The sequence below is a fragment of the Anolis carolinensis genome, chromosome 4 (genome assembly GCF_035594765.1).
Source record: "Anolis carolinensis isolate JA03-04 chromosome 4, rAnoCar3.1.pri, whole genome shotgun sequence".
Taxonomy (NCBI): domain Eukaryota; kingdom Metazoa; phylum Chordata; class Lepidosauria; order Squamata; family Dactyloidae; genus Anolis; species Anolis carolinensis.
Genome location: NC_085844.1, coordinates 215244366 through 215259392, shown reverse-complemented (window position 1 = coordinate 215259392; position 15027 = coordinate 215244366). Strand labels below are relative to the sequence as shown.

The window sequence follows — 15027 nt, the reverse complement described above, 5'->3', positions numbered from 1 at the left end:
GATCTACCTGTCAGATAAAGCCACTGTGATGATCCCATCCCACTACCCCATGGGGGTATGCCATTGTCATTCTTAAAGCAATTTTAAAATGTGTCGTTGAAGGATTTCATGGCTGGAATCACTGGGCTGCTGTGAGTTTTCCGGGCTGTATGTTCATGTTCCAGAAACATTCTCTCCTGACATTTCGCCCACATCTATGGCAAGCAACCTCAGAGGATGCCTGTCATAGATGTGGAAGAAATATCAGAAGGGAATGCTTCTGGAACATGTCCATACAGCCCAGAAAGCACACAGCAACCCAATTTTAAAATATTAATGAGTTGACTATCTAACATATCATGAAACCACAAGTGATACATTAACATTTTAAAGAAGGCCTATATGATCTTATCTGATATGGGAATCAGTGGTTTGTTTATATCCATTGCCAGGGACTCATGCCATATTTGTGTCCATTAATTACTATTGTGTTCTTCCAACTTCCAGGGGTTATTAACTGATGATTTGTGAACTGGCACTACCCTGTTTAATAACTACCAGTAGATGGTCCTCTACTTGTCTGTTTCCTCTCTTTGAAAGGTTATCTGTTCTGTGTATACTTTAATGATCAAGACCCTGAATAAGGACACTCATAATAAAGTGATAGATTTGCCTCAGGGTCATCATGATGGCACACCAACATTTAATGAATCAAACCAGTGACCCATCAAGCTCAGTATTGTCTACTTTGACTTTGTCTACTGTGACTCTCAGTGGCTATTTAGGCATGCTTCTTTCTTAGCCCTACCTCCCTAGTATTTCCTACATGTTCCCCTAAGAATTACTTGGGCTAGAATGAAATCAAAATGTGATGTGTTCAGGGTGGAAAATGTCAGGTGAGGCTTCTGATGCATGTAGACTTGTTCCAGAAAAAAAATGCCCACCTATAATTTCACAGTTGGCAATAACTAGGATTTTTTATGTTACAGGACAGGTTCCTAGCCAGCAAGTGCCAGCTCTGGGGAAAGTAGAAACCACAGCTATCATGTTATTAAAGTGAAGATAGGAATGAAATGCAGTTTTTTTTTTTCTGTGAAACACATCACTTTTTTGTAAGGGATAATTGACATAGAACAGATAATGTAATTTAATATATTATTAGTGATGCATAGCTGGTCTAAAACATTCCTAATAATCAATCCAGTAAAAGACAGAGAACAACTATCCCCTTTTGCAGTTCTATTCATCCAAGTTAATGTTGTTAAAATTAGTTGTTTCTTTGTCTAAAATATTTCTAATGCTGAAACAAAGAAATGCTGCCTCTTAAACAAGTAGGTAATTATGTTCATCAATAAATATGTTCAAACCCCTTTTCTGTCTCTGCTGATATTGTACTTGATGCATTTTTAAAATTCTTTCTTGCTCCCAAATTAAAAGTTCTATATACTTTTTAACCTTTTTCTACTCCTATCTCTATTGTCCCAAAACTGGCAGGATCCCCATCCCCCACTGCTCCCTCGGTTTTGCTTTTTTGTCTCAAGTTTCTTAAACTGTGGCCCCACTGGCAGGGACTTGTCTTTCTATTTTGGTTTCATGCCTACTGCATATTAGGCACTTTTTATAAATAATAAATGATAAAAAATGGGCTAGCAAAAGGGCTAAATCCTGAAACAATTTCAGAGAGACTTTGTGAAACAGAAGATCCATGTTGCCAACTCTGTCCCTGCCTTTTCATTCCAATGAGACAGTTTGTCTGGAAGGAGCAGCACAGTTCCTATTTTCTGACACTAATTGTAGAGAAGGGACCTGTGTTTAGTTTATTTTTCTTTCCACCACCCTATCCTTCTGAGGTCCTGTTTAAGGATTTACATCAACATAGAAGCAGTGAAATTTGCATCTAAATAGTGCTCATGATGTCAACAAGAACTCCATGCAAAAAGGCTGCATTTTTAATGCATTTGACAGTGAAGTGGTCTACAGAATTGGAAGTAGTAAGAAGTAGGATTCATCTGTTTTTGAAGGAGTAATGTTTGCTGGATTCGAAGACCTCCCTTCACACTCACACTCCCTTTCCCCCTGCTTGTCTCCGTAATTTAGCCAAAGAGGACCTGATTCATTATGCCATAAACTATGAAATGTACAACATCTCCCAAGCTGCAGTATGTAGGTTGATGCCAGCTTTCTAGGTCTGTGAATGGTCTCATGAAGCCAATATAGAACTCTTTCTAGATCCATAGAGATGCAGAAGTCACACAAAGCTGCAAATTGATCTGTGTCATCCTCTTCTAGAGTTGGATAGCAGTTCTTATAATGATATGCTTCTGAATAAATAAACCCAGAATTAAAGTACCATTAGTTGCATCTTAGTGGAGCATAAATATGACTCCTTTTGTAGACCTTGATCTCAGCTTCTGATCCTCCAGATGATGCAGTGGATAGGTACCCAACATGCTGAAACATAAATATGGCACATTATGCATCATTATGCTTCATATATACTTTTTACCCCCATAATAACCCCAAATAAGAACCCGTCTTGCATGTTTCCTATCAATTGTGTTATTACCAAAAGGTTGGGGAAAATCCAATACTGTATATTCTATCATATAGTTTTTCACAAGGCCATTGCCTTGAACGTCTTTTGACCATTTTATTCCAGGACCTTAACAAGGCACTGAGTAAGTGGCTAAGTTTCTTGAATGAGTCTATTTTCTCCAGCTCACTTAATAATTTGATGTATTATTTCATAAATGTTAAATCTGTTCTAGATATATTAATATATTTAATATGATGTCTTATTGACTTGTTGACTGCAGCTAATATAGAGGAGAAAGATACATGCAGCATTAGTATGTACAGTACAATCCATAATGTTCAGTGTGGCCAAGTGTGCATTTTGATTGAATTCCACAATCTAATTCCCAGAGAGGCCTTCTTAGCCAAATTCACAAATAATCAAACCCATAAATGTGGAAGGCCAACTTTATCAAAGCTGGCTTAGTTCCTGTGTTGGGAGAAAGGTGAGATATAAATGAAATAATAAACAGAAGTCTATCTCAGTAATACCAGAGACCAGAGAAGCTGCAAATCCAGTCAGGGCCTCCTGGCATGGCTTGATGCTTCATCTTATTGACACTTGACTGTTTTCTTGGTTTCCAAGTATGTGAGCAATGAAAAGGAACTGGGCCTTTTTTTCTAGAGGATACTGGATAAATTGGGCCCAGAAGGAACCAAAAGAAACATGCGAGGAACTGTGACAATGACAAGAGAGACGAAGTACTGAGACATTTTTCCATCTTTTAAAAAAGGATCCTGCATTGAATCCTATAATACTTTCGAAGGAATTGAGGAAGGGTGGACGAGAATAAGGATCAGGATTTTTTAAAATTGTTTTTATTGAAGATTTTCTTTACAAACAAACAACCAATAAACTGGGGGAAATGTGGGTAGGGTAGGAGGGAAGGAGAAAGGATTTTGGGTAGGGTACTGTGGGGTAACATGGGTTTAGGAAAGATCCCCAATAAGGATCAGGATTTAAGAACCTGAGTTGTGAAGCGAAAAGGCCTTCTCAATTTTCATCCCATGAGCTGATCACACTGAGATTTGCTTGGCCAGATAGTTCCAGCTTTCATCCACAAATGATTGAAGGGTGTGATATATAATTCCTCTTACTAACACTACAAAACTACAGGAGGGTCTCAAAAAGATACAAACAAAATACAGAGGGGGAAATTGTTCTGTTTATCTATATTGTGTGCCATGAAGTCATTTTTTACGTATAGGCGTGCTATAGCCTACTTCTAAGGCAGAGAGACTGTGGCTTTTTCAAAGCCACCCAGTGGGTTTCAATGGCTGAGCAGGGATTTAAGTCTTGGTGTGCGTCTATACTGTAGAATTAGTACAGTTTGACACCAGTCAAACTGCCATGGTTCAGTGCATGGAAATGTGGGAGTAGTAGTTTGATGAGGCACCAGCACTTTGGCAGAAAAGCCTTGTAAAACTATAGAAATCATAGCATTGAGTAATGGCAGTTAAAATGGTGTCAAACTGCAGTAATTCTACAATATATATGCACCCCTCGTCTCCAGCATCCAATCCAGCACACACACTATTATACCACACTGGTTGTCATTCATTTGCCAGCTTGAGGTGAAGATTGCATACATAGAATCATAGAATCATAGAAGAGTTGGAAGAGACCTCATGGGCCATCCAGTCCAACCCCCTGCCAAGAAGCAGGAAATCGCATTCAAAACACCCCCGACAGATGGCCATCCAGTCTCTGCTTAAAAGCCTCCAAAGAAGGAGCCTCCACCAGAGAGTGGGCAGAGAGTTCCACTGCCAAACAGCTCTCACAGTGAGGAAGTTCTTCCTGATGTTCAGGTGGAATCTCCTTTCCTGTAGTTTGAAGCCATTGTTCTATGTCCTAGTCTGCAGGACAGCAGAAAATAAGCTTGCTCCCTCCTCCCTATGACTTCCCCTCACATATTTGTACATGGCTATCATGTCTCCTCTTAGCCTTCTCTTCTGCAGGCTAAACATGCCCAGTCCTTTAAGCCTCTCCTCATAGGGCTTGTTCTCCAGACCTTTGATCATTTTAGTTGCCCTCCTCTGGACGCTTTCCAGCTTGTCAACATCTCCCTTCAACTGCGGTGCCCAGAATTGGACACAGTATTCCAGGTGTGGCCTGACCAAGGCAGAATAGAGGGGTAGCATGACTTCCCTGGATCATATATTTCAGGACTTAGATTCTACTCAAATGACTCTTGTTCAAGCTGCCACACACTAAAATTGCCATTCCTCTGGAAATTACCTAATTGTGTACATATTTAGGTTTGTTGGTCTTTAATAGGATTTACTCCCAGATATAAAAGTGCACACAGTTACAATTTAAGTACCTATTCACTCTGCACTTCAGAAGTGACACAAGAGAGTAATAATACAGTTTAACTTTATTTACAAGGTCTTTATGAGAGATTATTGAGATAATGGATGTGAAGTGCATCAAATATTCTAAAGTGCTATATGAATAATAAAAATGCTGTACTATAGTAATTTTTGTTACGAATATTGCATTATATTATATATCACATACACTCCTGCTGGTTAAGTTTCTGTTTTTGTGTTCCTCACTTGTTCTTATTAGTAGCAGCAATAGAACCAATGAGGGAGTAGAGGAGCAGCACTGGACTGTGCATTCGAGCATTGGACTGTGACTCTGGAGATCAGGGTTTGACTCCCTGCTCAGCCAAGGAAACCCATTAGGTGATGATACTAATAATAATAACAATAATAACAATAACAACAATAATAATATTGTATTTGTTACTTGCTTCTCTTCACAGCTAAGGAATGGTGAAACATGGTTAAAGCACAGATGCAAAATATACTATCATTAAAATGCATGTATGGAAATACATATAGCAAAGACCAATGTTAATACTAATAACATGTAGGTTAAAATTCAAAGTTTAAAACTGACTGGGTAGGTCTGCCAGAAGAGATAGGTCTTCGATTGGGTTTTGAATTCTGTCAGCTTATTTAGCTGTTGGAGTTCTTCTGGCAGGTAATTCCACAATCTTGGGGCAGTCAATGAAAAGTCCCTCTGGTTATTGCCTGTCGGGTTCTGGCTGGTAGGAGTAACCATCCCCCAGAAGACTTAAGTGTCCTAAAGGGCGGATTGGGAAGGAGAAGGCGATCCTGTAGGAAACTTGGACCCAACCCATGTAGGGCTTTAAAGGTCAAAGCCAACACTTTTTACTTTGCCCAGAAACTAATTGACAACCAGCGGAGTGTCTTGATAACGGGTGTTTTGAACAAATTGGTGTTTATGAACTTGGTATAGAGGTAGCCCAATGTAAAGCGCATTGCAGAAGACCAGCCTTGAGGATACGAGTGCACGCACTACCATCTTTAGGCCTTTACTTCTAGGAAGGGGTACAGCTGACATTAGCCAAAACGGATAATAATCACATCTACCTAAGCTGATATTTGGAGAGACAGATCCAGGAGCAAGTACAAGCTGACTTTCAGGGGGAGTGTAACCATCGAGAACTGGTTGATACACCTCCACCAGGGCTGGTTCGTAATTTAAGCTGTGAAGCCGCCGCTTCGGGCACAGCCCTTTCTGGGTGCTCTCGCGGCGGCGGCGACCATTGGGTTGCTCACCATGGAACGAGGAAGTCCTCGTTCTTCTCGTGAGATTTCTGCGAGATTTCATGAAATCTCGCGAGAAAATGAGGCCTTCCTGGAGTTCCGCTGGGGGAACTCCAGGAAGTTGGGGGGCATAATTTTTTTGGGAGGGGGGCAGCCCTAGGTTTGCTTACATAGTGAAAAAACCTAGGGCCGCTGCTGACCTCCAGCCCCAGGTTAGGACCCTTGTAGTAAGCAAATACCTCTGCCTTGTCTGGATTGAGTTTCAATTTGTTTTTCTTCATTCAGCTATTACGTCCTCCAGGCATTAAACATGTCACACACTCTCAGCCCCAGAGGGAGGCAAAAACTCCAAAATAGGGTCCCCATATATTAGAAAAGAAGTGAAGGCACACAACAACAGTACAGGTTGAGTATCCCTTATCCAGAATCATTAAATCCAAAATATTGGCAGTCCCCGAGTTATACACATCTGACTTGCAAACAACTCATAATGAAAACCGGGGGTGAGACAACAGGAAGTAAGAGGAATCTACCCCTAAGGAAGGGAAATCCACTCCTGAAAGAGTTATCGTGGGGAAAAGGTGTCTCCGCTGAAGCTCTCTTGCCAATCCTTGTTTCCACAAGACATTTTTTTCAAAATCCAATTATCACAAGGGAAGAAAGTGAGGTGAAATCTTCTGAATAGGGGCACAGATAGCAAAACAAACACCATAGGGGCATTAACCCTTCCCTATGCTGTCCAAAGCTTATACTGTATATATATGGCTGAAGTTACACTTAAAAATGTACTTGTTCCAACTTACATACAAATTCAACTTAAGAACAAACCTACAGAACCTATCTTGTTCATAACTTGGGGACTGCCTGTACAACAAAATCCAGAATTATCCATGTGGGTGGTTGAGGTAGTAACACTTTTGCTTCCTTGTGGGGCAATGTATTCAAACTTTTCCATGCACAAAAGTATTTAAAATTGTTGAGGGTAAAAAATACTATAAATACTATTTGTATCAGCTGCCTATGAAATTTAAATGAGTTTCATGCTTAGACTTGGGTCCCATCTCCAAGATATCCCATTACGTACGTATATGCAAATATAGTTATTAAAACATTCAAACCCCTTCGATTCCAAGTATTTCTGATAAGGCATACTTTACCTTTAAAGCCCATCATGGCTTGGGTCCAGGTTACCTAAAGGATCACTTTCTCCCATACAATCCACCCTACACACTTTGGTCTTCTGGGGGTGTCTGCTTCAACCAGCCAGAACCCAACTGGCAACCACCACCCAGAGGACCTTTTCATCAGCCGCCCAAGGCTAGAATGACCTGCCAGTAGAGCTCAGACAGCTAAATCAGCGGTCAGAATTTAAGGCACAAGTGAAGACCGATCTCTTCCGGCAGGCCTACTCGGACAGTCTTTAAACATGAATTTTAAGTGTCCTTTGTTTGATCTCTACTTTGTGTGTTTTAGTATGTATTTGGTACGTTTTGGTGTGTAACTTTTATGGAGGTACGTTTTAGTGTGTGTATTTGTGTATTTGTGCTGTTTTTGGTGTGCTTATGTATTTTAATTGTTTTGTAACTCACCTCAAGCCATGAGGACAGGCGGGTAAGAAATAAAATTATTATTATTATTATTATTAGTAGTAGTAGTAGTAGTAGTAGTAACCTGTTGTTCTTTTTAAAACAAAACAGTAGGAGGCAGCAGCGCAAACTGATAACATTTGAGACTTACGTTGTAAGCAGTCCCGAATCCCTTTTGGGAGAGGGGGTGGGATACAAATAAAGCTTTATTATTATTATTATTATTATTATTATTATTATTATTATTATTTGAAAAACAACAAGATGAGTCCACAGCAGACACTCTGCTGGCTGTTGTATTGGATCACTTCCCAAGTGTCTAGGACGGTGTGATGTATTGGCGAATAATGTGTGCAGATCCCAGTAAGGTGGCCTTCTGCAGCTGGCAGGTGGTGATTTTGTCAGCGCCAATTGTGTTTAAGTGCAGGCCAAGGTCTTTAGGCACTGCACCCAGGGTGCCGATCACCACTGGGACTATTATTATTATTATTATTATTATTATTATTATTATTATTATTGGAAATGGATTCCACATTTGCACTTGAATCCCATCTCCAAGATATCTCATGATGTACATGAAAGTGGTTCCAAAATGCAAAATAAAATCCACAGTACAATTCATTTCTGGTCCCAAGAACTTTGGAGAAGCAATGTATTATCTACATTGCTAATCTGAATAAAACAGAGCCAAACTTTCTTCTTGGGGTGAGAAAACACCAGGCATAGGCAAACTTGGGCCAATTAGGTGTTTTGGACTTTGTTTATTGTTTATTCGTTCAGTCGCTTCCAACTCTTCGTGACCTCATGGTCCAGCCCATGCCAGAGCTCCCTGTTGGTCATTGCCACCCCCAACTCCTTCAAGATCAAGCCAGTCACTTCAAGGATACCATCCATCCATCTTGCCCTTGGTTGGCCCCTCTTCCTTTTCCCTCCCATTTTCCCCAGCATCATTCTCTTCTCCAAGCTTTCCTATCTTCTCATGATGTGGCCATCTTTGCCTCTAATATCCTTCCCTCCAGTGAGAAGCCGGACATTATTTCCTGGACGATGGACTGGTTGGATCTTCTTGCGGTCCAAGGCACTCTCAGAATTTTTCTCCAACACCAAAGTTCAAAAGCGTCTATCTTCCTTCACTCAGCCTTCCTTATGGTCCAACTCTCGCATCCATAGGTTACTACGGGGAATACTATTGCTTTAACTATGCCGACCTTTGGTGCCAGTATGATGTCTCTACTCTTCCCTATTTTATCATGGTTGGCCATTGCTCTCCTCCCAAGAAGTAAACGTCTTCTGATTTCCTGGTTGCAGTCTGCGTCTGCAGTAACCCTCGTGCCTAGAAGTCTGTCACTGCCTCTGCGTTTTCTCCCTATATTTGCCATTTATCAATCAGTCTGGTTGCCATAATCTTGGGGTTTTTTTATGTTTAGCTGCAGTCTGCGTCTGCAGTAATCTTCACGCCTAAACATACAGTGTCCCTGCCTCTATGTTTTCTCCCTCTATTTTCCAGTTATCAATCAGTCTGGCTGCCATAATAGTGGGGTTTTTTATGTTTAGCTGCAACCCAGCTTTTGCACTTTCCTCGCTTTCAGGCATGAAAGTGGTATCATCTGCATATCTAAGTTTGTTAATGTTTCTTCCAGCAATTCACCAAGCCCCGCACATCGTATGATGTGTTCTGCATACAATTTGAATAGGCAGGGTGAGAAGATACAGCCCTGCCCTACTCTGAACAGGAAATAGGGTTACAGCCTGTGTTGGATGGGGGTAGCACTCCCCCTGAAGACACAGGTTCGCAGTCTGGGGGTTCTCCTGGACTCATCACTGAGCCTGGAGCCCCAGGTCTCAGCAGTGGCCAGGAGAGCATTTGCACAACTAAGACTTGTGCGCCAGCTGCGCCCGTTCCTTGGGAGGTCTGACTTGGCCACGGTGGTCCACGCTCTGGTTACATCCCGTTTGGACTACTGCAACGCCCTCTAGGTGGGGTTGCCTCTGAAGACGGCCCGGAAGCTCCAACTAGCACAACGGGCGGCAGACAGATTAATAACTGGGGCGACTTACAGGGAGCGCACCACCCCCTTGTTAAGCCGATATGCTACTGAGCCCAATTCAAAGTGCTGGCTTTGACCTATAAAGCCCTAAACAGTTCCAGCCCAATCTACTTGTCTGAACGTATCTCCTCCTATGAGCCAGCAAGATCCCTGAGATCTGGAGAAGCCCTGCTCTCGGTCCCACCTGCCTCGGAGGCGCAGCTGGTGGGAACGAGGGACAGGGCCTTCTCAGTGGTAGCTCCCCGGCTGTGGAACACCCTCTCAAGAGAGATGCGTCAAATTCCAAATCTGTTGGGCTTCAGAAAAGTCCTAAAAACATGGCTGTGTGCCTAGGCTTTTAATCAATAAATGGTGAAAATGACACGGACTGAACTATGGACAAAGCATGAGGAAGAACGGATCTGATTTTATGTTTGAAATGTATATTTTAAATTCATAATGTGTTTTATGTGCTGTTTTATATTGGTTTGTATGGGCATCTAATTGTTGCCACTGTTGTAAGCCGCCCTGAGTCCCTTCAGGTGAGAAGGGCAGGATATAAATGTGAGAAATAAATAAATACTCCTTTCCCAATCTCGAACCAGTCTGTTGTTCCATGGTCTGTTCTTACTGTTGCTACTTGGTTATACAGAGTCCTCAGAGACAGACAAGATGACTTGGGAATTGTGGGAGTTGAAGTCCAAAACACCTGGAGGGCCCAGGTTTGCCCATGCCTCGTCTACACTGTAGAATTAATGCAGTTTGAGGCCACCTTGACTACCATGGCTCAACGCTTTGGAATCTTGAGAGCTCTGCTTTTCCAAAGCCTTTCACCCCTTCTGCCCAAGAGTGCGGCCAAGTGCGCATGCGGCCCTTTCCCAACCAATGAGGAGGCGGCCCCGGCTTGCGTTGAGAGCGTTGCGGCCAGTAGGTGGCGCTGTGGGGGCTCCGCCCGGGAGGCGTTGCTACAAAGCGGAGGGGCGCTTCCTGTTTGCGTCTGGCCAGAGGCAGGAGCGGCAATGGCGGCGGTTGGAGGAGGAGGAGCAAGAAAGGGGGCCTACACAGCCATGGCGGTGGTTGGGCCCGGGCCTGGGCCTGCTCCTGCCGAACCGGACCGGTGCGGGGCTCAGAGAGCGACGGCGAATATCCTGACTCAGCTCCGGCGGGCGCAGCTGAGCGGCCGGGGCCTGACGCGCGGGACGCAGGTATTTCGGGACCCGGGCCTTGGCTTCTCTCGGGGATGTTAGGCCTCTGAGGAGGCGAAGGCGGGCGCCGTGGAGCCACGTGTCCCTTTCCAGCCCCCGTAGCCTCCCTTCTTCCCACTCCAGACGTGGCAGGCTCGTCGGGGCTGTTTGTTTCTCCCCCCCCCCCCCCCATTCTTTTCCTGTGACAATAGGCACCTTCTCACAGCTTGCAGTGAGCACCATCTTCCCCGCCCCCTTCTTTTCCTTTTTTCTTCCCCTTTTTAAAATGAAGCTCTTGGGGTGTGTTTACCCTGTAGAATGAATGCGGTTTGACACCACTATAAACGGCAGGGTTCAATGCTGTGCAATACTGGAGTTGTAGTTTTGCAAGTCCTTTAGTCTTCTCTGCCAAAGAGGAATGGTGCTTCACCAAATTACAAATTGCAGCATTCCGTGGCGTTGAGCCATAGCAATTAAAGTGGTGTCAAACTGCAGTGCAGAAACGCCCTCAGTATCTCTCAGCAAGTACAGCTATTGACCATTTCTAACTGAGGGAGGTTGGGAGTTATAGTCCAAGGATGCATCTACACAAGGCTTGGACAAACTTTGGTCCTCCAGGTGTTTTTGTCTTCAACTCTCACAATTCCTAATAGCCGGTAGGAGGGCTGAAGTTTGGCTGATCTACACCATAGACTTAATGCAGTTTCACACCACTTGGAATGCCAAGGGTCAATGCTATGGAATCATAAGAATTGAAGATTGGTGATGTACCAGCATTCATAGAATCAGAGTTGGACGAGACCTCGTGGGCCATCTGGTCCAATCCCCTTCCAAGAAACAGGAAAATCACATTCAAAGCACCCCCAATAGATAGCCATCCAGCCTCTGTTTAAAAGCCTCTAAAGATGGAGTCTCCACCACAATCCGGGGCAGAGAGTTACACTGCTGAACAGCTCTCACAGTTAGAAAGTTATTCCTAATGTTTAGGTGGAATCTCCTTTTTCTGTAGTTTGAAGCCATTGTTCTGCATCCTAGTCTCCAGAGCAGCAGAAAACAAGCCTACTCCCTCTCACATTTATACATGGCCATAGCGCCTTCTTTTCTGCACCCTTAAACAACAACTCTTTGGCAGATAATGCTGAAGACCCTGTTAAAACCACTGTTCCAATTATTCCATAGCATTGAGCCATGGCAGTTAAAGTGGTGTCAAACTACGTCAACATTCTACATTGTAGATGCACCCCCCCCACACACACACACACACATATAATTTCTAAACTCTAGTCCAAGCAATTTCATGGTTGGATTGGAACATAAAATTCGCTCCCACTATCCTATAAACAATGCTGTTGCAGCTGGAGAGAGCCCTCAACGGAGATTGGGGCCATTTCTCTTCGCACACCCAGTATGGCTGCTTTTTCAGCATCGAGAGAAGCTTGGGTTTGCTGCTGGAACTTTTTTCTGCCTGTAATTTGACAAGTCTGGAACAGGACAGTGTCTCAATAGTTCCTGAAGCTTGACTCATCCTTCTCTAGTATTAAGGTGTCATGTACTCAGTAAAGGTGGCTTTTATTGATCTCATCACACAGACACAAGTATCCATGCCAGGTCATATGTGACTAATTGTATGAATGTGACTGAAAGCTGCAGTGGAATCCATGTGTTAACAGATCATAACTCATCCGTCTTGATAAATGTTTGATTACTTTGACAATTGCTTATAGAGTATTGCAATATATATAGAGTAGTGCAATATATGCAATATGGAGCCCCGGTGGCGAAGTGCATTAAAGCACTGAGCTGGAGACCGAAAGGTCCCAGGTTCAAACCCCGGGAACGGCGTGAGCGGCTGCTGTTAGCTCCAACTCCTGCCAACCTAGCAGTTCGAAAACGTGCCAATGTGAGTAAATCAATAGGTACCGCTCCGGCGGGAAGGTAACGGCGGTCCGTGCAGTCACGCTGGCCACATGAACTTGGAGGTGTCTACGGACAACGCCGGCTCTTCGGCTTAGAAATGGAGATGAGCACCAACCCCCAGAGTCAGACATGACTGGACTTAATGCCAGGGGAAAACCTTTACTTTACCTAGCTATGTGCAGTGTTTTACTATATATGGTCTGAACCTTTTGTGGGGCAGTGATTAAAGTATATAATATAGTAGTATTCATTATCAATAATTCCTTACAATTCCAGTGTTCCTGATCTGGTGTCTGCCCAGTACCCAAATCATCTGTATAAATACTGAGGTGATGCAATGCTAGTAAAAAAAGTGGAACAGGTTTCTTATGATTAAAAATATGTACAGCTTTTTATGAAACAGATTTAAATTCTGGAGGTTTAAGATTTGTTCTGAGTTGAAAATTTGGCTTCATTACCAGAGTAGTTTAACTTCCATTCATTTTTTTTTCATAACTGTTTGGAAAATAAAGTATACTGTTTTAAGCTGGTTTTGCCATTTCTTATCAATACTAGAACAGTACTACTGAAAGTGGTAGGCCATCGATCAATGCTGGTTCATGGTAAATTTCCAAGAAGGAAAGAAAGTTGTAGGCAACGTGTGCAAGTATGACACATTAGTGGGGAGATTGCTGGTATCACACATTAGTCAAAGAGAATCTTTGGTTTGATATCTTATCTTCTAGTTCTTAATGTTGACCACACTTGATGAAAAAGCAATGTTGTTGTTTAATAGTACTGAAGTTTTTTGAAACTGAATTCCTGGGAGAATGGTGGGATATAACTCTAATAAATAAACAAATTATAATAATTGTAGTCAACTTGAATGGTTTTTGAAGCTTCAAAAATGGGCTCCTTCCGCTATATGCATTTTCTCAGTTTTCTTGTATTCTTCTTGGCACAATGACTGGTAGCAAATGTGCTTGGAAACCTGTATTTGTAATCTTTGCCAGTGCACATGCAAGCATTTTTTTCTTCTAGTGGTGGAACTACTTTTTTTTTAAAATGTGAACACCGAGATTTCAGCATATTAAGTCCCTGCAAACTCCCAAAAAAGATTCAAGGTGGCTCAAAGTTACCTAGACATATCGTAACAGTCAATTGTACAGAAAACTGCTCATGGTAACATATTGCACGGAATTAAAATGTTTGCAATTGCTTTGTTGCATGACATTGCTATAAAATCATTCAAACTAAGTATAGAAATAGCCCATAATTCCTATAATCATTCACTGCTGGCTGTGTCAATTGGAGATGTGGTTTTTAAAGTTTTTTTAGAATTGTGTTTTATTGTTACAATTTTTGAATAGGAAGGCAAGTGGAAAATTAGGGACTTAATTCTGACTGGGTTGTTGTATGTTTTCCGGGCTGACTTCTTTTAATACTAGTTTCTGTGCTAGTAAAGAGGAGAAAACAGTTTAAAATGAGGACTAGAAAATATTTTCAATTTCTCATAGGTAAAGGTAAAGGATTCCCCTGACATTAAGTCCAGTAGTGTCCGACTGAAGGTTGGTGCTCATCTCCATTTTTAAGCCAAAGAGCCAGCATTGTCCATAGGCACCTCCAAGGTCATGTGGCCGGCATGACTGCATGAAGCGCTGTTACCTTCCCGCTAGAGCAGTACCTATTGATCTACTTACATTTGCATGTTTTCGAACTTCTAGGTTTGCAGAAGCTGTGTCTAAGAGCGGGTGCTCACTCTGCTCCCCGGATTCAAACCTGCGACCTTTCGATCCACAAGTTCAGCAGCTCAGCGCTTTAACACACAGCACCACCGGGGGCTCTTGAATAGGCTCGTCCTATTCAAGAGTCCCTAGAACATTCAGTTATGTAAAAGATTTTTCACCTCCATCCTCTCCCAGAAATATTTAGATCTTTAAAATCTTACCATTTCTGGATATGTGGAGGGAATAGTGTTGTGTGTGTATATATGGCCCCTTCATCATTGTATGTAGCTTTAGAAGCCAGAAAAGTTGCCTACCATATTCTAAGGCATACTGGATGAGTAGGAGACATAATAGGATCTAGATTTGTGGTTTTTTTAAAAAGATGAACTGGAGATAAGTGTTCTCTTTTTAGAAGTTGGAAAAATTGTGTCACGTGATTATAGGTGTACAATCTGGCTGCTTTTTATCATGT

The 15027-nt window shown here is 42.5% G+C and overlaps 1 protein-coding gene and 1 long non-coding RNA gene across 2 annotated transcripts in view; both read left to right on the top strand.

Annotated features, from left to right (window-relative positions):
- LOC134298447 (uncharacterized) overlaps positions 1-15027 on the top strand; it is a 374816-nt gene that overhangs the window by 174268 nt on the left and 185521 nt on the right. The gene's annotated exons all lie outside the window — the stretch shown is intronic.
- Positions 10714-15027, top strand: part of trpc4ap (transient receptor potential cation channel subfamily C member 4 associated protein) — a 33418-nt gene continuing 29104 nt past the window's right edge. Inside the window, exon 1 of the mRNA XM_062978780.1 lies at positions 10714-10953. Coding sequence (XP_062834850.1) covers positions 10768-10953 — 186 coding nt within the window. The 5' untranslated portion in view covers positions 10714-10767. The remainder of the gene's footprint in view (positions 10954-15027) is intronic.